General features: G+C 36.3%; 1 protein-coding gene across 5 annotated transcripts in view; it reads left to right on the top strand.

Moving 5' to 3' along the window:
* Window positions 1–956: 956 nt before the first annotated feature.
* LOC135748974 (connector enhancer of kinase suppressor of ras 3-like) overlaps window positions 957–26,096 on the top strand; it is a 67,801-nt gene continuing 42,661 nt past the window's right edge. For all 5 annotated transcript variants that reach the window (XM_065267306.2, XM_065267305.2, XM_065267307.2 and 2 more), the window contains exons 1-2: window positions 957–1,391; window positions 23,927–24,090. In XM_065267306.2, the coding sequence (XP_065123378.1) occupies window positions 1,340–1,391; window positions 23,927–24,090 (216 nt within the window). In that variant the 5' untranslated portion in view covers window positions 957–1,339. The remainder of the gene's footprint in view (window positions 1,392–23,926; window positions 24,091–26,096) is intronic.

Here is a 26,096-nt window from a genome sequence, read left to right as displayed (position 1 = left end):
GGAAGAAAAACTTTGTTACAAACCTGTAAACATAATGGTAAAATGTAATATATTTTCAACTTCTAAAATATACTTTATAAAATTAGATTGTATTTAGCATATAAAAAATATATTTTGGCCAAGAATACATTTCTTTGCATATGGGTGTCAAATCAGAAATTCATTTGCTTGCCCTTGAAATACATTTTAAAATATATTTAGTTTTAACCTTCATATCAACAAATATTTTCAAATTCAAAAATATATTTAGTATACATTTAAAACATATTTTTGGCCAGTGAAATGTATTTATTTATTTATTTGCTGTATGGAATAAGGTACTCGAGGCTCGTGCGACTAAGTTATGGCTGAATGGGTTGCATTAACTTTGCCTTGCACCGTCACAACCATAACTTATTCCACGATAAAGCACGGCCTCTCCTACCTTATTGCTTACATGTTTTTGAAATATTCCTTCGCTGGATGTATTTATTAAATATTTTTAAAATCTTGTGAGGCTTTTATTTTGAAATCAATTATTTCACTCTCTCACCGTAATGTCACATGCGCGCGGACAAAACAACTTTAAGGCATATTGGTTTGACCGCAAACATGTATGTTTTACTTCTCAGTGAAAAGCATGTCTTCAGTTACTTTCAACATAAACCCCGATCAAACTTTTAAAAACTTAAAAAAACAGAACTTTTGAATAAAAATGTGATAGTAAAATTCACGTTCATGTCTTGACTGAACACTTGTTGCCTTTTTAAATGGTGTTTAGCTGTACCATGAATACATCAAATACGTTTAATTTCTTATTAAATAAATATAAAATTTAATTTAAATAAATGTATTACATAAATTTAAATTCCCTCATGTTTATAGTATCAGCTTTACGGTTGACTCATGTCGAACCTGTGTGCATGATCGGTGCGCGCATGCTCAGTATCAACAGCTTTTCAGGTCTCACACTTCAGTGTACTGTTGGAGTAACTACAGTAGAGCGCTGCTAAGAGGAGGTAGGGTTATATACTTTGGGATATTGCTCGTTTCGAGTCAGTTATTCTTCGGTACGTTTGAAAGAGAGTAATTTATGGATATTGACTGACTCGTGACGCAAACTGATTTAAACGTTTCAGTCCGATTTGGTGTACTGGTTCGACCTGTAAAAGAACCGGTTCAAAGAAACGATTCTTTCGCGAAACGGACATCACATAATATACAGTAGCTGCTCGTGTCGCTAAGCTTTAATTCTGGATTTACAGAGGACGGGATGAAACAATCATCACATTTTGCACATAAATGCTGATGCTCCATACTTTAACATCCAGCATTTAAAAACTCCGGACTGTTTAAAGCTATGGACCCCGTAACGAGATGGACACCAAAGCAGGTTGTTGACTGGATGAAAGGTGAGCTTGCTATAAAATATTTTATTTAATGAATGATATGTGTCTTAATGTAAACAGCAATGCATTGTCTCTCTATAGAAAGCTGCGCAGATGTGCGACATGCCTGCTTTGTTTACTTGAACTTTAGATGAAACGAACACGAGTGTGTCACCACAGGTCTAACTTGTTTATATTAAAAAGTCTCGTGGTGGGTTTAAAGAAAGACAATAACGAAAAACATCTTACAAAACACTTTGCGCGTCTTTCAGTGAGATGCGCGTAGAAATGCACGCTTATGAAAATGAACAATGGTTTTACAGTAACGTTAGTAAAAGTGTAACGTTAGTAAACATGTTTTTGTCGTATTGATCGAGTTCTTTAAAAACCTATTAAAAAAACCTAGAATTAACTTTTTTTTTACTTAGTATCCATTTTTAACTATAGAAACATATGGTTTATTTTCGTAAGGGTAGTTTGTTCCCACAGTTTTTGGGATTGTTGTCTATCATTTTTCTTAATCATCTTGTCAAATGTGCATATGATTGATATGTAAAAAAAAAACATCACTTCATGTGCAACAGAGTAAAATTCGAATCAAATGATTTGCGCATGCGTAATTCGAATCGAAAATGTTGTGTGTGTACAGGTTTACTTTTAAAGCAGATGCAGATGGCTGGGTAAATAAAGATCTGTTTACACTATTAACATATGGATTGTTGATTCTTGAGAGCGAATTGTTTAAAAAAAATGGTTTGAATTAGATTATCGTTTACACTCCAAGTGTCACAACTTCATCAACTTTGTCGCTTTGGTGTTTTTCTCATTTAAGTTGATTTGGATAAAAATGTCTGCTAAATGCCTAAATGTAAATTTTAGTTTACCATAATAATTGCATGATAATTGATTAGATTTATATCTGATTTCCCCTGATTAAAGACACATTTTTATGAAGTCATCAGTGCACGACACATAGCATGGATTCAGGTCCCCTGGAATAACCTGTGGTCGGTTTCATAAACATAGATGGGTGCGTCTGAAACCGACTACTTCCAAAACTATATAGTAGGCGAAAAGCAGTAGACGAGGCAAGTAGTATGTACGAATTCATCTGGAGAGAAGTTATCCAGGGAAGAATAAGAAGATGCGTTGTTTTATAAAAAAAAGTTGAAAAGCTGGTACGTGGCTCTATTCAAATGCTTTATCAAATATATTAAACAGCTGTCCCTTGTTGTGGGTAAAATGCACAAGTTTAAGTCCATTCCAGTTAACGACTCACTTGTTGTTATGACGACGCATGTCACATGACGTATCAACATGGTGGATGTAGTACGTTTGAATTCATTCATACTACCCATATTCATACTATATAAACGGTTTCATCGGACGCACATGCTGCTGTGACGCGATTATGGATCTGGTCGGAACTTTACTTCCGGTTTCTGTTTAATTGTCTGACTAGTTGCTAAACTGAACTTTTGTCGAAAAAAGCAAATGTTTTGTTTTCTTAGGGAATCTATGTGTTGTTTATTTTGCTTGTTATATAAATAACAACAAAGTCCTTTTAAAGTAGTTTATTTTTTCTTAGCGGAGTTTACCGGAAGTTATGTGTTGACCACGAAAGCCGCTCTTTTATGTTGTTACTGCTGAAACTGTCTATAGTACCTATTGTTTTAACGGTAGGTGAGTAGGTTCATCTAATTCTGTACCTAGTGTCACAGTATGCTATTTCAGACGCAGCCTGTGTCTTAACTATTCTAACCAGTTAGCAGTTGGTTCTAATCAGTCTTATTTAGGGGAAATATCGCATTCATAATCGCAGGCAATTCATCTGCGATTATAAATGCGATATTTCCCCTCTTGTCAGTGAACTACGGCTCTGTGTAGTAAATGCCGCTCCATCTGAAAGCAGCAGCGATTTATTACTAATCAAGGAACCAGCTTTACTGACGAGATTCGCATGAGAATCACGTGCGATTTATCAAGCAGCCCTAGTATTAGTTTTTTTTTTCAAATTCAAGTTAGACAAATCTAACTTTTTGGGTTACTGACTTAAAATAACGACCAGTCTTGAAGAAAAATATTAGATGACTAACTTGTAAGACTAGACTTAGCAGTTTTTGCAACGGGCCACTGGTCTAAAAACTTTGCTTAGGGGCATGTGTGAAGGTTAATTGATAAATCCTTAAAGGTTCAAACCAAGAAATACCAGCTTAAATCTTAATAACCACTATGCTACACCGCCCTGAATTGCATTGGCAAAGATACTGTATTGAGCTCAAACATTTTTAAACTGTACCACTACATTGAAAGGTAGTGCCAAAAAGTTGCTCCGTCACGATACCTGGACATAGTAATGTTTTGAAAACAATTCACTGTTTACACCTTATAAGGGAATAGTGGCATCTAGTTGCGTATGCATATTAAACTGGGATAGGCGACAACATCGCATGCACTTTAGCTTCATTTGAGGGACAGACAGGTGTCTTCTATTCTTTATCAAACCTTCATAAGTGAATGAATAGTCATCACTGAGTATGTTTGTTTGCACAAAAATACTGATAAATATGAAAAATCCAACATGATCTCTCACAGGAGTTACTACGTATATTATACCAGGTGGTTAATTTGAATAAATACATACGTAGTGAATCGTACAGAAACGTACGTACGTTATTAAAAAAAACAATAATGGTACCCCACCACTGAATCCAATGCCACAGGGGTAAACAAATACTTACAAACTGCTATGATTGTGTTGGATAAATCAGCTTATTAGAAAACAGCAAGAAAGTCATATTAACATAAAACTTAATTTCCCAGAATATAACATAAACAAATACAAGACATGTCACCAGAATGCTGACATGACCACTTGTAGACATAGTAAGTTACCTTGAAATCATACAAAAACATACGCTTCAACTTTTGTTTGGTGGTATTTGGTTTAACTTTGACCCTTACACTTCTGCTAACTATTGTAAAGAATACCAGTTGTTGTGTTTTGTTTGTTAGATCATCATTTGCTGCTTAAGTGCCTCTTTAAACTTCTGTAAATCTGCCATAAAACAGTTTTAACAGGAATTCCCCTATTGTTATCTGTCTTCAGGTGTTGGGTTGTTGTCATTTAAAACTATAGATCAATGGGAAATGTTGCTGGATTATTTTTGTAGCGGCAGGTAAAGATAATGAGGATGCTACAGAGCAAACTTTGGATTTTCAGTGTGTTAGTATTTTCAGTGAGTTTTTGAATCATACTTTGGTTGTCCTTGTGTATTTGTCTTATCAACAATAAGATAATTATTGTAAAAATAATTAAAAAGAAGGAAACAATCGTGTTTGAGGCTCACGATATGTCATTACCATGTACAGAACTCTTATTATTCATTTATGTCTAGATAAATACAGTTTTACATTCTACCGCACCTTTAAGTAGACATGAAACTGAAGACTTTCCCATAGTTAAGACTTTCCCAAGTTAATTATATTAAAGCTTTAATCTAATGGTAATGTCCATTTACAGAATCACAACACCATATGCCAACCCTTAGATCCATAGCATCACCATATGGTGTCTTATTGAGATTCTCGTAAATATTTAATTGAGACTTTTCTTTGAAGCTTAAATTCTAGGTAGCTAACCGCCGTTTTATCTTTTTCAGTTAAATTTTATAGGAATGTATTTTTGCGTGCAAATACTTAATGACACAACTACATGTAAAATGTGATTTGGGATCTATAATGATCCATACAAACTATTAAACCGATCTGACCGGTGCGTTTCTCGAAACATTTGACATCCAAATCAACTCTACTTTTCCACAGCAGACCTTGGATCTCACCCTGACAATCCGTTGGTATTTGCATGATGCTATGCTCCGTTTATAAAAACACTGAGGTTACAAGGTGCCAGCTACTGGCGTTTGCATTTAAAGCTGAGCCGCCCTAATACAAATCCATCAGATCATAAGAGCTTAGCAGTTTGGTCTCTGGTCATCATAAGAGCTGTGATCTCTGTAAACATACAGCTTTACACAGCGGGAGAAACGCAACCTCAGGTAGCACAGCGCACATGGATCACTGCTCCTCCATAGGTGCCCAGCCAGGCAGAAATTTAAACGCGACACGTCTCGGCCCAGTGCTAATCCTCGAGAACAAATGAAATGCATGTTAAACGCACAAGTGAACAAGTGAGAGATGCAACAGTGCAGATTTTACACACAATGACCACCATCATCTTAAATGCAAAACAAGTTTTATTAAAACTTTACATCATTTTGCATATATAATCATACTGTGATAGTATGTACTGAATGAGAGGAAGTATCTACTTATCAACTGTCAAAACAGTATTTTCTATATAGTATGGGTAGGTGCAGAATGCATACATTCCAGACATGCTTTCATTGTCATGTGACCTGTATTTTTGTTGACCTATGATGTAATAACAACCATGAACATAAGTTATGCAGGTCTTGTTAAACAAGTACAATGCAACTGCATACAAGGGCTGCACAGTTATGACAAAAATTATAATTGCCGATGATTCAGCTTGATATTGTAATTGCAGTTATTATTGATGATTAATAGATTTTACATTGGAGTTTTCAAATTTTTTATAACTTTCTATGAAGCAGCTGCATGGTAAATTCAAAAATCCTAAACTAAATAATATATAATAATTATTGGAGTTATGTTGCAGTGTTTCCCATACATAGGCTCTACTTGGGCGCTGCGCCCAGGTAAATTGCGACCCGCCCAGGTAAAAAAAAATCACTTTACGAATTTCCGTATTTTCTGAACTCGACTGGATGACCCGTGTTTTGGAGAGAGAGAGAGAGAGAGAGCGCACGAAAGAGAGTGCGCGAGAGAGAGGTGGGGGTCGGGTGACCGTGAAGATGATGCACGCGTCATAAACTCATCATCCAGCGCGGCAAACTGGATCAACTGCAGCAGCACATACGGAGCAGCCAGGGAACACACTGCGACCAAAATGGTCGCATATGCTTATTTGCATATGTGTTTATAGCATCTAAGTTGGCTTCATTTTGCGTGCAAGCACGTTGTGTCTCTCCGGTTGAGTGTCCGTTCACGTGCTCTCTGTTTCTCAATGAATTGGGCGCGACGCGAAGCAACCTCAGTGTCACATTGTATCCTTTCATGTTTCTGAACTTGAGCAGAGTTTTACCATTAGAGGTCTTTCTTCACTGAGGACGCGGGACCCGTACGGTTCCGGGTTTATATTTTAAATGGTCAGATGGGTCCGGGTCGTTCCTAGTTCATTACTTCGGGTCCCAAGTCTGATTAATATTGTGTGTAAAACCCGAGTCGATCGGAGAACGGCCGTGAGCGCTACCGCGCTAAAGCTCTAGTGCTGTTTTAGCGTGCCTCCGGTTTCTATGGCGATAGCAACTGGCTCTTGTCACGACCACGCGCCGCTTCATTTTCTTTATCCCATTTTTTCTCTTACTATTAATAGACAATATCTTTACTAAAATCTACAAAAAGCAGTGCTAATACTGAACGAGCAAAGCTCTAGCTCTAGACTCAGGATATAAAAAACGCAAAGCTGTAATGTAAAGTCTGTCATCGGGACAGAAAGTAGACTTTTAAATCTGAAATAATTAGTGGATTAAGCTTTTTTTAATCGGCAAAAGAGAAATAGAAAGCAGAAGCAGTAAAAGTGCCTATCTTATAGAAGTTATTAACATTATAACATCAGTCACATTTATAATCTATAGACCTGCACTGTCTATATAGGCTATAGTATACATAGTATTGTATATAATTGAGTTTAATAAAGGGGTCATCAAATTGCTTCATATATATGTGCAAAAACATAAAGTGTTTTCGTGGTGCTTTGACAAACAGTGTCAGCTTTGTTTATGGCAAAAAAAGTTTGGGGTGGTTAGATTAATGAACTATAATGTGAAATTAATATGAAGGTTTTATAAATCAAAGTATTGTGTTGTGTCACACATTATTAGTTCTTTGTTACATGTATAGTAGACCATTTTTTGTTGGTGGATAATAATGATTGCCCTTTTCACCAGCTACCACCACAAGTAAATTTCAGATCTGTGGGAAACACTGTGTTGTTAGTAAAAAATCCAAAACAAATGGCTAAAGGACATGTCAACTTAACAATTTTAAAATCTCTGGTTCACCGTTGTATTTGGTGCCCAAGCATACTGCCAAAACGCCGAAATCAGTGATGTTTTCGTCAACGATGACGATAATGAAATGATTTTGTTGACGCACCTTTTTTATGGCGATAATGTGACGATGACTAGCTAAAAATGTCTCTAAGATGACTAAAATTTGACGAGACGCTTTCGAGTTTTCGCTGACGAAACGAGACGGAACGAAAATAATTATCACAATTCACGTCATTTCTGCCTGTTTTGAGTGAAATCTGTCTGTTTTTAGCAAAAAATTATCAGCAATGCTGCCGCTTCCTATCCTTGTTTTGGGTACGCCCACCACCCAGCTGCCGCCATGTCGCGCACCAGATTTCACACAACAACAACACACCTGCGGCTGTGGCAAGTTCGAAGGACCGTGCAGGATACGCAAATAACCGGAAACAACAAGATCATTTATGGACATACTTTCAGTATAATTCATCAGAAAGAAAAACTGAATGCATATTTGTAGACGACAGTAAATGTGACCACAAACTAGGTGGGAAGAATACCACCAACCTCAAGCGGCACCTGAAGGCTCATCACGCTGATATTTTTTTAAAGGTAACTAACAAGTCACGCTGTAAACTTATCATATACATTCAATTTTACTCGACAATCTGCTTGTGACAAATTTCATAGTAAGCTTAAGGTTTTACATGTATCTACTTGTCAAACCTAAGCCTATTTCCAATACTTTTTAATTTTAATTTTTTTGTTAAAGACTAAAATTGACTACAACTTGACTAAAACCTTTTTGTGTTTTCATCGACTAAAACTTGACTAAAACCTTTTTGCGTTTTCATCGACTAAAACTTGACTAAAACCTTTTTGTGTTTTCATCGACTAAAACTTGACTAAACTATCAAGTTTCTAAGTGACTAAAATGTGACTAAAACTAAAAAGCATTTTCGTCCATAAGACAAAGACTAAAACTAAAAGGGCTGCCAAAAACAACCCTGGCCGAAATAAGCACAAATATTTAGCCGTAAATTTGATTGGATATAGAAAAGTAGGTGTTTCATTCAGAAATAGATCTGGCAGCAGACGACATATGAAGGGGCGGAGTTTACGGATGCTCCTGCCCAAGCCGACTTACTGACATCATCAAGTTCAGTTTCAGATTTTGATTGAAGCTCATGAGGGCAGTCAGCGCACATACATTTTTAAAAAATTATGACTTGCACAGATAAATTGTTTATAATAAACACTGCAATATAACATTAAAAAATAAAAATTGTCAATTTTGATTTCATTGAGACTTTAAATATCTCTTTTTTTATATTGTTTATTTATATTTACAAAAAAAAATTTCTTAAATATTTGTAATTCTGCATATTGTCACAAAATCTTTTAGGTGTTCAAACTTGAAAGCAGATCCAATAAAACTTGACCTTAACTTGACTGAACTGGAGATTTACAATACTCCTGTAATTGTGTTTTGGTGTGTTTTTCACTTCTCAGGGAAACAAAAGAACCGGGTCTCCCATTGCATGGTGTAAAGGTCACATTATAATACCCCTCATACAACACCTGCATTTGGGTAAACAGAGAAAGGGTGCCACTGTGCAAGCACAGACAAAGAGCTTATAGCCACATCAAGGCATCATGGGAAGTCCTGTTTGCCCACACTGCTTTATGACACTAAAGGTGATCATTCTCTTGACATGCATATAAAGGATTAAACGGAGACTTTTTATGCATTTAGTAAATGCATTTATCCAAAGCTACTTAAAGTCCATTCAAGCCATACTTTAAATCAGTATGTGTGTTCCCTGGGAATCAAACCCATTACATTTGTACCAGTTGTGCAACAGAAACACCTGTCTTTGCTTTGTGGTCTTTTAAATTCCAGTTCAGCGTGTCATATTGATAATAAGTGCATGTATATACTTGACATATAAGTCTGTTGTGTATGTGTAACGGCATCATGGGTTGAGTCAGCCGTGTTGAAGCAGCCGGTCCGTCTGTCGTTCCTTCAGATCAGCTTGGTGAATGTGACTCATCTACATCAGTTCACATGCTTTAAATGACACCAGCTTAATTTCCTTCATTTGTTCACCAGGATCATTTCATACGCCGGTTTTAAATGACATCAAACAAATATTCCCACGTTATATCAATTTATAGCATTTAAACAGTTAAATGTCAGGTGTTAACTTATGTAACGTGAGTAAATGTAATGTGTCCCTGGAGTGTTGCATTCATTCCCTTTAATAGATCCATAAATAAAAAGTGTCATACTTTTCTTTTGTTGCATTGTTGTGTCTAAAGTGAAGTTGGTTTTTGTGGGAGAGAGCTAAAAAAACCTTAACAGATCGTATCAGTGCTCCTGTATAGCTCAGCATTGTGTTAGTGGCGCAAAAGGGTCATGGGTTCGAAGTCAGGGAACGCAAATGCCGATAAATGTAAAATGCATCTGCCAAATGCATAAATGTCTGTATTCTCTTCAACCTGGATAATACATTTGTAGGGAACTCTACAAAACCTCTAACGGTATTTTGTTTTATTAAAAGTGTGCCGTTTTTTTTAGTTTGTTAAACAAATGTTTGTTTCTCTCATGTGGGTGGAGGTACTGTATGAAAATGCTGCTGGCAAAACTGTAAAGTAAGATAACCGTAGGTTACCATGATGAAATCTATTTGCATTCAAATCAGGCATGCCATTTCATTTTGTTATGTCCTGTATTACAAAAAGATTAGTGCAAAAAATGAAATGTGAAAATCTTTATTGCTGTAAGCAGAAGGCAAGCAGATGGGTAGGATTAAAAACAGAAATGTGAAGTTAATATTTTTAAGCGTTTAATTTTTAATTGTTAATTTTTTTTATAGCTTTTTATGTGAATTGAAAGATTGGATATGTTGTTGGTTTCACAGAAAGGCTTGGAAAGCGATTTGCCGTGGTTGTACTAGGCGTGCACCGTTAAATACTGATATACACTAAAACCCGAGTTATAGTTGTGCGTAAGCTCTACGGCGTAGGTTATCCGCTGCCTGTGCTTAGCTCTGCGTAGCCTGACATGCACCTCGCAATTTTTTTAACAGCGCGTCAGTTCTACGCGGACCGCAAGCGTTGTGATTGGTCCACCAGAACCCCTCCAGTCAGGTAAAAAAAACTGCATCATGGGTATTTCCGTTTGCAACAGTGAAAACAAAGATGAGCCAAGTCGAGGAGGGATTTAACTCAAACTGCAACAAAAGTCGCTGTTTATTTACTCCATCATTGTTGATCTTCTCAAATCATACACAGCAAGTTGCTGTTTCTTCTTCGTTTGTGGGTTAACTTGCCAAGCCTCTTCTTCTTGACGGTCGCGCTGCTATTGTGGTTACACGCGTGGATACTGCCTACCAGCGGTCTGCGCGTGTGTTTGCACATCGATGCGGACGATGACGCAAAAGTATAAATGAAAACCGCCGCGTAACCTACGCCGTCGCGGCTATGCTGTAGGACCTACGCACAACTATAACGAGCCCTTAATAATACGTGAACGATAACTATTCTGAATTGCACAGCCGATATTATTCAAAGCTATTTCCTTATCGATCTGAAATCACTGTTAGTTTGAGTTGTTTATAACATGCATTTGAAAAAGAAACACTCGTCAAACATAATTTTACATATTGTTTATTATCATGAAAATACAGCAATATAAATATATCCTTAAGACATTTCCTGGAGCTGCGTGTCTGAGTTTCTGCAAGAGAGCGCCCTCTGGCTTTTTGGATGTAGCGCCATTTCACCGTATTTCATTGAGAAGCATAGCAAGCATCACTCTCCGATTTATCGGTGCATCCCTAGGTTGTACATTCATTGGTTGTACATAACACTATAGCTAGTGCTGGGCGATAATTCGATAACGATAATTTTACCGATATAAACTTTTTCGATAAAACGATAAGGGCAGTTCGATAAGGGATCGATAATGTTTACACACTGTGCGTAATGTTGCGTAACTTGCGTGAGCACTTCCGGATGCGGCACGCGCTCTTGGTTTACAATCAGACTGTCAGTTCGACTTGAAGGAGTGGAGGATGAGGCAAGTTATTCATTTATTAGTAGAGCCCTATGATTTTCGCGATGCGGATAACGCGGACGGAATCACGGAATCCAAATGCGCGGAAACATTTTCTTGTGTGTAATGTTGGACGCGCAAACAGGGTTCGTCTAACACAGCAGACACAATAGGTGCAGTATTCTGTACTTTCTTTCAGCGCACGCACACAACCGCACAGCTTTAAAAGTATTTTTACAGGACATTCACAAATTCAGGAAACTGAGGAAAAACAGCAGATCCACCACTGCAGTGAATATACTGTATGCGTATGTGCGCTCCCACAGCAACGTGACACCCTTGACATCCATTTATCAGTGTACAGCTCGTATATGTATAACACACGCGTGATCACTGAACTAAGTTTTCTTTCTTGTTTAAGTGAACATAAACAGCTGGATGTTACTCAGTAGTATATTAAAACTTAAAGCAGTCTATCTTGGGTCTTAAAGTGACAGTAGCCTGCTGCTTTCTGTGTCAGAAATGTGTTGATTTCATAACAAATATATTTACATTTAATACAGATGCCTGAACATTAAAACAAGATTTTAGTATTTGTATTTGTCATGTTCTGAATAAAAAAGTAGTTTAAAACCATTATTAACTGTCTGGTTTTTACAATTTTCATTCAGGAGCAAAAATCTGCCTTTAAATTTGACAGGAATAAAGATTTGTTATTTATCATGATAATTATCGATATCGACTGATATGGAAAACATTTTATCGATAATTTTTTTCGTCATATCGCCCAGCCCTAACTATAGCTGTTTTATAGAGGCTGTAAAGACATTTCCGAAAGTAATTTTTGTAATTAAACACGTTATAATTGTTAGAATTGTATTGCACGTTACAAAGACTGAACTTTGTAATACTGAATTGTGGAGTTACACCATTAAACAGTTTTCTGAATTTTCACATTTATGAGTTTAGGATTATTGGGGCGGGGTTTAAAAGGTGACTCGATGATGCACCGGAGCCATCAAGCATGGCTCCGCCCCTAACACAATCACGAGCATCCATTCAGGTTGTAGCGGTGTTTGGAAGTTGAGAGAGACGGCAGCTTTCTCGCGAGTGGGCGTGGTTTCAGCCCTAACATTTCAGAGCAGAGAATACTCCCTATTTTTTTTAAAGATTTTTATCATTTATTTTATTTACTTGGGGTTATTTCGTCATTCTAATTTGGCTGGGTGGCTATTAACAATTTTTTCCGTGGTGTCACAAACTGAGACTTTACAGGAACTTTAAGTTTATTCACAGTGATGATACCTACTTGCCCTTGTAAGCTTTTTGTTAATTTATAAACACTGACCAAGGTATGGATTAAAAGGATTTTGATAGCATGGCAAATGTGCAGTAAATGAGTTTAAAAAAGCAACAAAATATTCCTTTATGGTTCAAAACATCCTTACAGCAGGAACATCTCACAGCCACCCAAATAATCACCAACCATCTTCGATCTGAAAAGTATCTCCTGTTGGCTATCATTATGTTTCCCACTCCACAATGAGTGCAACCAACAAGTTGCAGAATTTCCATAACAGAGATGGTTTTGTCTATGGTTTATGCTAAAGTTAGTTATGAAGATATGGGGGTACCACAGGAGGTGTGTCTCTGTAATTGTGGTTTGGCAGGGGATGATGCGGCTGAGCTTGGGGAGGGTAGAGTCGACCACAGATGCCTTTGTGTTTTCAAAGCTACTTCTGATTATAGTTCTCTTTTAGTCTTGACTTTCATCCCCTGCTGTCTGCACTGTTCAGCCACAACAATTACTGTATTGAGAGTTAATGAGAAGATTTTGGGAAGTGTGAGATCTGAGCTGCTCTTACAGGTTTGTTTATGAACGGCTGCAGGGCAGAAACAGTTTTTGCACGAAACCACCAACATTGTGCAAGCACAAGTTCATACGCTTATAGGCAGATTTATAGTAGAAATCACAACACTCATTGGCTTTCCAGCCAGTTGCCGTATTGGTAATAGTATTGTTTGTGGTTTCCCAATTCAAATAAATAAAATGATGATGATGATGATGATTTCACTGTCTAAGTTAACTTTAGACCCAATAGTCTGGTTATGAGTAACCCACTTCTTGCCAAAATAAATTTGATTTTGGTTACATGTCGTTTTTGCGAAAATAACTTGCGAGATGTATGATATCCCATCATGTAAGCAAAGTCAACAGTGATTACAATGCGTTTGGTTTCATTTATTTTTGGGCTATGGTTAGACGTCTATTAAATTATCCCTGACAGCACAAATTCCCTTTTTATAGCCTAGATGTCTGGGCTGTGTTTGGACGGCTATTAGACGTTTTTAAAAGCAAAATTGCTTGCTGGGTTTTCCTCTAGAATTTGCACACAGATTAGTAGGGCTGGGTAAAAAAATATTGGTTCTCCGATTTTAATCGATCTTTAATTAAACAAAATGATATCGATCGGGGAAATCAATAAGGAGTGCCCAATGGCACGGGGCAAGCGTGAACGATGCTCGGGACATTTGACAGAATTGTAACTTGGCCCAGTGCTTTATCGTCACAAAAGTTTATCATTTGCACGTTTTAAGCCTTGCCAATTTAAATAATTAAACCAAAAAGACGCAAAACAGACCTTAATGTGCTACTGAAGTCCAAAGAACGCACCCTGCAAAACCGCATCTCAAGGCGTCAAACAGCGGGCAAATATTGGGTTTACGTTTCCTTGTGCTTGAATGGACATATTTACACAAAATTATTTCATAATGCCATGATTATCCTCCTAAACCTAGTTTGTTGTGTAAATATGAACAATTCAGAAAGAAAAATCATGTGTACGTATATTAGATGTGCATTGGATCTGTGCATTACATTACATTTTAATGAATTATTGATTAGTAATCGATATTGATCTGAATCGAAATCATATAATAACAAATAATCAAATCTGCAAATTGGTCCTAATACCCAGCCATACGTGTTAGTTGCAAGAGTTTTATACATTAGAAACGGTTTGATTAATATAGATTTATGATAGTTATAATTGTAAAAACTTTAGTTTTGGGAACAGAGCTTTTGTCTTTAGACAAATATGAGGAGAATTTGAAAATGTGTGAAGTAGCTTACATAAGGTCTTTGTTTTTTTGAACATCAAAAGATTGGCAATGCTTTATCTCACTGACCCAGAATCTGTAGCCTTTTTTCCACTGACAGGTTGCCCGACCGGCTCTGTATCGGCTCTGCTGTTCTCCAACCAGATGCTTCTTCTGTCTCACTGCGCTCTGTTTATTGTTCCCATTTTGTATGCTTCTAATTTTGCACACAAATGATTGTTTTTTCTAATTATCCATTCACAATAACCAACACCTATTGAGTATTATGGAATCCTGGAATTCCCACAAAGGGTCACCGCACAAAAACAATAGACATTCCTTCAATTCCCACAGCTTTACTGGATATCTCAGAAGAAGAGAGAGTATCAGTAGCTATTGTACATGCTTTGTGTACTGTATATGATGGCACACTGTTTGTGTGTGTGTGCGTTTGTGTGTGTGTAAGGGAGGTCCCACTGGGAGAGCCTTTATTCTGTACTCATGTAATCAAACCCCTGAGAACCACAGTCTGCCTTTTTATTGACATGGGACCGGTGTTAGCGTATCTCAAGCTAAGAGACTTTAAGAGGGGGCCGAGGGCATATCCTGTTGGAACAGATGTTCAGGTTTAAGTTTCGGAGCATTGAAGCAAGGTGTTGAGCTTATCTGTGATCATATCAAAGTCTGAGGGAGAGCGAATAGGATAAAGAGGATGATTTAATTGTATAGTTAGAGCCCATTTTTATCAGACATACGATACTTGAACAAGATGTAAAGTAGACCATAGAAGAAAATAAAAAAAACTAAAATGATTTTTAGTAGGGGTGCACTATACTGGACACTTTAAAAAAAATCAGCAGTTTTGTTAAATGAACTTATATTTTATGTTACTGTAACAAATTAAAGGGACATTCCACTTTTTTTGAAACTATGCTAATTTTCCAGCTCCCCTAGAGTTAAACATTTGATTTTTACCGTTTTGGAATTGATTAAGCCGATCTCCGGGTCTGGCGCTACCACTTTTAGCATAGCTTAGCATAATCCATTGAAACTGTTAGCATCTTGCTCAAAAATATCCAAAAAGTTTTGATATTTTTCCTATTTAAAACTTAACTCTTCTGTAGTTATTTCGTGTACTAAGACCTATTACGGTATGCTAAGCTATGCTAAAAGTGGTATCGCCAGATGCGGATATCAGCTGAATGGATTCCAAAACTGTAAAAATCAAATGTTTAACTCTAGAGGAACTGGAAAATTAGAATATTTTCAAAAGATGTGGTGTGTCCCTTTAATTAATCAATATCAACTTGTTCTTTAAATGAGCATTTCACCTGTAGAAACATTCATTTTTATTGAAAGTGTGTCATATTTATAGTTGAAATGTAACAAACATTTAGAATTTGGTGCCTATTTGCCCGAGAAAAGGGGTGTTTGTAGTCTCACCCCCTCAACAAAGATATCAGACTTCCTGCTTTCAATGATGCAAAATGATGATTTTTACATCATTGAAAGAAGGAAGTGCAACACTGAAATCTGTATTTCTCCTGTCTCAGCGGCAACTGAGGGAATGATGCACGACCATTCAAAAACATGACTGGGGTTCTAACTATACAAAGCTTAAAGCAAATGGGTAAAGTGTCCCTTTAAGTTATGTCAACTTATCCCTGATCAAAACTTAAAATTATAGGTTTAATTGTCTTGCAAAACCAAGTTGTGTTTTAAAGTGAGGAAAAAATGCAATAACTTTCTAAATAATGCAACATTTTGATTCTTCTTTAAATACAATAAGTATCAGTTATATGTTGATACGCAATGGCCTAACTATAATTTTGACACTATACATAACTTTAAGTAGTGAAGTCATTCAGTTATTGCATGCCTTGCGATATGCATATGACAGAATATGAACACTTGTGATGTTTGGATAGTTCTGATATATCTTGCAACCCTAACTTTTAGAAGTGTATATCCAGGCATTTTCAACATGAAGTGTCAGATACAATTCCTCACATGTTAACATACAAAGGCATTTCAGGCATCTGTAATTGTTATCTTAGATCACACAACTATTTCAGACAGCTCTGGAATTCCTCGATGCTTCCCCGAGTGTCTTGTTGAAAAAACAATAGAAACGGAAGTTGGATGTTTTTGGGCTTCTGAAGTGATGTCACTCACAATGTTGATGTGCAAACAGAGAAACCTGGGCGACAGAAGTGATGTGTGGCTGAATCTGCAAAGAAACTGTGTGCAGGTGACCCGGTGATAGTCCTGTGTCATATGATGTTTATCCCGGTTTTAAACTAAAAAAAAATGCTGCGCTTTTTTTTTAACCCAGGGTTGGGTCAAAAAGGGACAAGCCCAGCCGTTGGGATAAATTAACCCAGAAAATGTTTATATTTGACCCAACAATGGGTTAAAACTAGGCATGGGCTGGTATGACATTTTGGCGGTATGATAACCTTAAGCAAAAAATAACACGATTTCACAGTATTGCGGTTTTGCCATTGCAACACTAAAATACATTTTATTTTTAAGCAACATACAACATGTATGCTTGGTGAAAATAAAGCCTTTAAATTTTTTTTTTATTTCAAAAAATATTTTTGTAATATATATGAAATGTAAATTACATGACTTAATGATTTAATAAATTTTGTGTAAACCCAGCTCAAACCTTGCAAACAGTATTACAGAAAATGTTAGTGGTTTTGAAACCTTAACTCTTTAAAACCTCTGTATACCTTGAAACCGGTAACCGGTCCATGCCTAGTTAAAACAACCAAGCATAAGTTAATTTACAACCCAACGGACTGGGCTCGGACCTTTTTGACCCATTTGAGTGTAATCTTTAAATCATTTTCATATGTGAATAAAAGTAATTTGTTTTTTTCTTTCTCTTTAGAAATTTTGAATATTATTTAATATACATTTGATGAACTCTGATTTTTAAATTTCCAGTTATTCGGATGACATACACTCGAAAAAGGATGGGTCATTGTCAACCCAGCGTTGAACTTATGAGGGACAAACCCAGCTATTGGGTTAAATTAACCCAGAAAAGGATCATTTTTGACCAAACAATGGGTTAAAACAACCCAGTAGTTTGGGTTGAAACAACCCAGCGTTGGGTTGAGTTTGTCTCTTTTTGACCTAGCAATTTTTTGTGTAGGATCTGCGTTCTACCTGGGAAAAAATCGGGGCACGTGTGCAGTATGTTCACCACAAAATTAATTCACTTATTTACCTAAACCTAATGTCATCATCACTCATTTATATGCCTTCCTTTCTGTAAGATTTTATTGAAATATTTGAATGAACCCAAAATGTTACCAAAAACCACACAAAGCCCTCATAAATCCAAATAACTGGATTAGAAAACGTCTTTGGAGTGGAACATGGACTGGGCGTTTTCGAAAATGATTAATATTTTAAACCATATAACAACTAAATCTTTAAGTTTTATTGGTCCAGGCATGTCTCATGACTTATTGTCACATTATATTTAGTCACTCACAAGATATCCAAAACCAATGAGATTTGGATCAGAAAGTTAGACGGGGCCATACCAGCCTCACACCTCCCGCTTTCGAATCGTTGCTTATACTCAACGTTAGTTTTTTAAAATGGCATTATTGAGTTAAGAGCTGCCAATAAAGGTTGATTTTTTTTTCTAATGCCATGTAAAGTCTTGCTGACTTCATTCTTTAAAGAATTTTCACATGCACTCGTTCTTCACCTCACATTACACTGATACTCAAGACGTTTCTATTATAGTCATCTATAAAAATGAAAATTGATCTTTTTAAGGCTTGTGTGTGTGTATATTAATACATTTTCTCCGGTGGGAGTCACACGCTGGTGTTATGGGACAGTTTGTATTTCTCATTTGTGCTCACTGAAGCTCGACAGGTGAAAAGAACAGGTGGAGGGGGGGTATTTGATCTGTGACTGATATTTAAGTTTAACAGCAGTGTTGGACTCCCAAATTCCTTTTGTGGATAATCTTTGGAATTCCAAAATCTTTGGAAAGGAAATTTTCAGTATAAAGCTTCCTAAAATATTTAAGCAAATTTAAAATTCGGCTCGAATTTTTACTTTCAATCAATTTAATTACTTGTCAAGTCCTGTATCTTCGGAATGTCGTGTGTCTGCAAATGTGTGGAATTTTCTAATAGGATTTGTTCCCCAGTTTTTTTCGAGTCTGTCAGATACTAAATTATCATCATAAATCAATATCCGGATCCCAGACATCTAAGCCATTCATAACCTCTAATTCAACACTAGCAACACAGTCCACATGGTTCCCATTTGACCCACGATTTACTACAAAGCAGCGTATAGACTTGCTTGGTCCGTGAGCTAAAATGCTTTGCCGCTAATTTCAGATGCTTCATGTTTATTGCAATTTTTAACATTCATTGATAATAAAGCAGAGTCTCAACCAAAGATATATGGAGTTAGATGTGTGTTGAATATTAAGTTTGGTGGTTTTGTCTGGGTTGTCATGCTGTTAAAGCCGAGGGCACGGGGCCAGACCTTTGCAGCTGCCGTATTTCTGTAGCGCCTTTGACCGGGTGATCACCCGTCCCCCCCTCGTCCCACAGGACCATCCTTCACTGTCCATCACTTCTGCTGAAGTCTGCCTGACTGAATGCATTGTGTATTCGGGTGGGTGTGGGAGATTCGTGTCAGCGAGGCAGTTGAGAATCAGGTTCTTATGCTTAGCTGACTGACGTTATGATTCACATTAAAAGAGAAATAAGGCTGATTTCACACAGGTGAATCATCTACCAACAGATCAGTTAGTGTAGAAACCAAACAAGGCTTAACAAAGCCCATAGGAATCCAGATAAACCGGCCTGTTGGCTTTAAATTCCTTTGTGGTTGTCTTTGTTTTGGGTTGTAGGCTTGCTTCATTTTGACCACTGTAATTACAGCTGACCCTATGAAAATAAAGGCTGGGACTCGTTTAACCACATACACACATGGGCACGCTTCGGCAGGTGGAAACAACATGATGTTTACGGTAGCTAAAACCACTATACACACCTGTTGATAAAGTCAACACAGTGTTTCTAGATAAACTAACACACATGTTAGTTAAGACAACAAGATGTCTACTTATTCTTATCAGTCTTTATGTTTACATATTAGCATTTTGCACATGCTTTTATTCAAAATCATTCTCAAAACTTTACCAGTACACCTATAGGTACGCTCTTAAACTTATTTTATTCTAATACAAAATTTACAAGCAGCCCTCTGACTGTAAATTTTATTTTTGTAGAAGTTTTAGCAGACACAAAGAGAAGCTGCACTAAAACTTAACCCAGATATATTTAGTTATTTTGTATTTTATTTTATTATTTTTAATCATTTTGAAGTACTTAAAGGGGACATATCATGAAAATCTGACTTGTTCCATGTTTAAGTGTTATAATAACCTAAAAAATGTGAAAAAGACAAACCAGTAACTTAGTTTTGGTAAACCATTCTCTCCAAGCATCTGAAAAAATAGCTCATTGTAATTTGTCTCCCCTTGTGATGTCAGAAGGGGACAATACCGCCCCCTTTATCTGCACTATCCAACCTTTGCACTGTCTTTTAGTGCACAGATTAACTCATGTGCATTTAAAAGACACACACAAAAACGGCAGTTTTGCTCAGACCTACAAAGTGGCAATTTAAACATGTTAAAATAAATTATCTATATGGTATTTTGAGCAAAAACTTCACATACGTACTCTGGAGACACCAAAGATTTATTTGACATCTTATAAAAGTCTTGAGAAATGTCCCCTTCATAAATATTATGCACAATAAATGTTAGTTTTTCACCAATTGTCTGTTTGTCTTTTATTTACTGTACACTGTTAAAAAAAAGTGCACTAAATTTTTTTAGTATAATCAACTCAGATTTACAAGTCTTTTTAACTTTATTTTTTTTTTCTTGACTTGTGATGAATTGCTGTAACTTATAAAATAAAGTTGAATTAACTTAACTTATTTTAATATAACTTATAACTTATATTAGGGCAGTTTCCCGTACAGGGATTACCCCGGATTTCCACCGACTGCGGAACGGCTGCGGATCCGTTGCGGAACGGCGGCGGAGTCAATCGGTTTCCATTCAAGTCAATGTGTGTATTTCCACTGACTGCGCTCCGAATCCGTCACAGCTCCGGCCATCCGCAGCCCTCCGGCACAAATACGCAGAGCTTCTATTTTTGACGGATGCCGGACAGCTCCGCAGGGCGGAGCCATGACTTTATCGCGTGATCATACCTGAATTCGCGAGATCTCGTGTTTTTTTCCTTTGTTAAATCTTTGCAATACAAACATTACAAAGTCATTAATACAGAAAAAACAAATAATCGACAAGAACAGAGCTAGGGGTAGTTAAATGATAAAGTATATGGTATAATAAATACATTACAGATAGAGCATAAATAAATGGTTTTAGCAGCTTTCTTATTTTTTGAATTTTGTATGGATTTGATGTACTGCTCTGTCTACGCCAGATCTCGTGTTGTGATCTGGGCTGGTTTGTTAAAAACGTCATAATTCAAGTCATAATTGGCGGAGACAGAACTAGGTATCGCGCGATCATCACGTGAATTTGCGAGACCTCATGGGTCCTCGTCACTTCAGCACGCAGCCGCTCTGCAACCAATACGGAACTGGTGGGTATTGACGGACGGCCGAGTGCGGAGCCGTAACGCAGCGGAGCAGATCTGCAGCCGCTCCGCAGTCGGTGGAAATCCGGCGTTAGACTCACTAGTCCTAGACTAAATAAATGTAAGAGCTGTCCAAACTAAAAACAACTTGTACTGAAATAACTTAAAATACATCAGTGCCCTTTGTTTTGCTTCAAAATGCACACAAGTAATGTGTAAGGCTTGTTTGTTAAAACTAGTTATATTTCATAATAAAACTAAGGCCATGTGCTGATTTAATTTAATCCCTGTTCGAGAAACCACCCCATTAAGTTTTATTTTATATTAAGCAATAAGGGTGTCACGATTTCGATTTTAAATCGAAATCGATCGAAATTAAGTCACAGCTTCGAACTTCGAATTAAAAAATGGGATCGTCGATGCTGCCACGCCCCCATGTCACGTCCGGTCGGCTTGCCAAGCGAGGGAAAAAAACTCTCAGAGATGCCTTTAAAAACATCTGTCCAGCGGAACGCGATCATATTTTAAACACGAGGGATGCTACAACTCATTGAAATGCATATCATAAACAGGATTAGTACCTAGTGATCTGACTTTGGACAGAGCGCAGCTCTCTGCACGTGAGCGAGAGTGAGAGAGGCGCAAAGATGCAGCGGGTTATATTTTAAACAAAAGAGATAGTTTGCCTCAGCTTGCATGAAACGCATTAAACTGAACAAATACATAAGGATTACTACTTTAGTTTATGTTTAGACTTCGGACAGATGCGAGAGCGCGTGCACGTGAGACAGAGAGAAGCGCAGCTGCTTATGATGCTGGATATATTTCAGATGCTATGAGTCCAAGACACGCGCATTAAGTCCATGTGCATTAAGTCCATGTGCGTGCAAGAAGGAATCCTCTCTCTACAAGCTCTCGCGTTAAGTGAAGCCCACAAACCCCCATGCGAGTTGTGCAATGTGCATGTTAATGTTAAACTATAATAATAATAATAATAATATTAAATAATGGCATATCATTTTTGTCTTCAAAAAAAAAATATATATGTAAAAATCGAGAATCGGATCGAATCGTGACCTTAGAATCGAAAATGTAATCGAATCGAGGATTTAGAGAATCGTGACACCCCTATTAAGCAACTCATCACTAGTCAAGTTGAAATGACTTGTAAAACCAAAATTATTTTACTTAAACATTTACGTAAATTTTTTTACTGTTGTGTTATATTCGCCAATCTGTCATATTGCTTCTTTACACAATCACACTTAACTTTCAAATTGAAAAACATTTTTGGTTAACTACTCATTTTCCCTCTTTCAACAACAGTAACCCTGCACTAAGTTTTAAACTTTGGTATCTAACTCATCCCACATGGTTTGAGCTACTTAGAGATGTAACAATTACCGGTTTAATGGTTAACCGCAATAATTACCGTGTCATTTTGTAAATTACCGTTTAACCGTGCCAGTGTCACGGGTCGAAAACCCCTGTCCAGCATCAACCAATTTAAGCAATAACGTGAGACAAACACATTCATTCATGTCTGATCTTATGTGTTTATGATGACAGTGCTTCTGAAGTTACATCCAAAAAATGTTCACATTTAGGCAAATATAGTTGTACTGGCACATGTTTACTTAATATATCTTTAGACAGATCCATCTTTTCTATTCTTGTTCCATTAATTGATGTGATCTGATGAGATTAAAGCTCCTTACTATTCTATTTGTTTCTTCCACGATTGCTGTGAGCGCAGGTTTTGCTAGGTTTGCCTCTGGGTCCCAAAGTTCACCTTATTTCTCACAACATACCCAGACAGATGACTTAATGATTTGTCCTGTGTTTTTATGAAAATCTGATTTAATCGCTTGTGTTTTATCTGAACTATAGATGAACATTTATCTCACGACCCCAAATGTGCCATGATTAATGTTATTTATTTGATCTATGTGAACAAAAGTGCACTTACATGTACAATCAATTTTAAATTTGGTTTTAGAAATTGTTTACAAAACCTTGATAATATTGATAATCGGGGTGATTTTGGCCACTATAACTGTGATGTCACATTTTTTATACTGTTTTGTTTCTACAACAGATTTACACTTTTACTTTACACCCCACTTGGTTTTAGGTGTGCTGTCTCACATACAACTTTTGGCTGGAAGACAATAAAACAAAAACATGGATTTGCATTGTGGGACAAACCTGGTCTATCTCAGATTACAGTGTATTATGTTTGATATATAGAGAGGTTTGGGGTTGGGTTGACTACCCAGATCACCTTGATAAATGTCTTACAACATGCTTAAAACCATGGAGAGCTGCATTGCAACTGATGGCCAACCACCCATAACTCCCTAACATTGTGTAGGCGACTTTTATAAGTAATCGTTGCTCATATTTGCTTTAGAAATGTAAAAATATGGATTCAAGCATTGTTGAGTCAGTCTCTCACATGAAAGTCTCTTCAACAAATGTGTTCATTTAGTCTAGGCATCACAACTTTTTGAAAAATTCTCCCGGACAGTTCATCTGAATTCATCACTTCATTGTTTTGTTCTCTTTCCTTTTCTTCACATCAAGGTCTGGACGAAAGCCTTCAACAGTATGTGCACAACTTTGAAAGGGAGAAGATTAATGGAGAACAGCTACTGAAGATCTCTCATCAGGACCTCGAGGAACTCGGTGTGACTCGCATTGGCCATCAGGAGCTGGTTTTGGAGGCTGTAGATCTGCTCTGTGCTCTGGTTAGTTAATAATACTTGCTATAATAATAATATTGCTTTAATTCTGAAAATTTTTTCAATTGCATTACCATCATTACCTTGCGAGTACAAAGAGACTCAGTCGACAAATGGAAAAGTTCTTTAAAATGATCTTCTATCATTATAAACCGTATATAAACAATATATAGATTACAGTACTTTCCCGGTAACGTTGATTAGTTTCACTTTTTATATCAGAAAATTGTAATATTTTTTAAATACCGCTAGTTATAGTATTTTTTTAAAGGTTGTATAGACTTTCTTTGTTTTTTCTGTATTAATTATAATAACCATATTGAAGTGATGGAGAGCTGTAGCATCACAAAACTGAAATGCATAAAATAAACAAAGCTTTTTTCACATAGTTTACCTAAAATTCTTCGGCATGAACTTCACAAACAGTTTGATAAACATACATGGCCAGGATGACCTTTTGGTTTGTTTGAATGGCTTGTGGTTAGTTTTTTGGTATCTCTGCTTATTGAAACAGACACATTGTTGATATTAAAGGAGAGAAAATGAACTGAAGTGAGGAGAGATTTGATATTAAAGGAGAGAAAATGAACTGAAGTGAGGAGAGATTTTGCCCAAAGTTCTTTTTTTTGTCATCTTTTGATCGGTTCGTTTCGATTTGAGATTGTTGAAATGTGATCTCTCTGCAAGTCTACACTGCTAAAATGGCTTTTTTTACTTAGTATTTTCATCTTGTTTTCAGTACAAATATCTAAAAATTCTTAAAACAAAATAATTTTTCAATGACCTAAGAAAATAAGTCTAGTTTTTGACGAAAATATTCTGTGCTTAAAACAATCTGCCAGTGGGTTAAGAAAAATCTTGATATTAACTTTTTTCTTAAACACTTGATTCAAATCAAGAAAACTTTTCTTACCCCTTTGGCAGATTTTTTTGTTTTTTTAAATTTTAATTAATTTGGTATTTTTTGTCTAAAATCTAGACTGGTTTTCTTAGGCAATTTTGCTCATCAAGAAAATGCATCTAGATTAAATAATTTTTAGATATTTGTAACAAAAATTAGACAAAAATACTACACTGCAAAAAATGATTTTCAAGAAAATAAATTCTTAGTATTTTTGTCTTGTTTTCAGTAAAAATATCTAAAAATTCTTAAATGTAGATATATTTTTTTGATGAGTTGCAAAGAAACATGCAAAGAAAGCCAATTTGGTAAGCTAATTTTTCTAGATTTTTTCTTGAATTTAGTGTTTCAAGTTGTGTTCAAGATTTTGAATTTAGTGTTTCAAGTTGTGTTAATGTTCAAGATTTTTTTGCTTACCCCATTTGGCAGATTTTTTTTTTGCTTGTTTTATGCACAAAATCACTTAAATTTGATATTTTTTCTTGGGTCGTTGTGCTCATCAAGGAAAAGCATCTTAATTTAAGAATTTTTAGATATTTTTACTGAATACAAGACAAAAATCCTAAGACATTTTTTTCTCGAAAATCATTTTTTTTCAGTGTAAAAGAGTAATTTTTTGCATTGTATTTTCATTCTATACACAGAGCTGAATCTAGATTATCCTTCATCATAACCGTTTTCTTTTAAACTACATTAGAAGAGACTTTACCAGTAACCAGCTTTAAGACCCTGAGACTTGTAATGTGCACCAAAAATGACTTCAACAGACTTTGGTGTCCATATGTAGTAGGAAACAAATGGACTTGATATGGACACATGGAAATGCTTAGTTTAAAGAAGTTTGATTGATGGTCATGTCATTATGCATTAATCATACAGTACATCCCAGTGTCCAGCACTCTTTCTATTATAAACGTAATAAGTGGACCCAGACCTCTTACATCAAAGGCATTTTTTTTCTCGATTTTATCTAAGTTTTTCCACAAATGGCTTTATGTTTTGTGAAGGTCAGCAAAGTTCACACTGAAGAAGATCCTCATCTATATATGAAAGACATTCAGAATGATCCTGGCCAACTGTCTGTTAAATCTCCTCTAATTCTCTTGTCTTG

This window comes from Paramisgurnus dabryanus, chromosome 17 (genome assembly GCF_030506205.2).
Source record: "Paramisgurnus dabryanus chromosome 17, PD_genome_1.1, whole genome shotgun sequence".
Taxonomy (NCBI): Eukaryota; Metazoa; Chordata; class Actinopteri; order Cypriniformes; family Cobitidae; genus Paramisgurnus; species Paramisgurnus dabryanus.
Note: the sequence above shows the minus strand (reverse complement) of the source record. Positions and strands in the feature narration are given on the sequence as shown.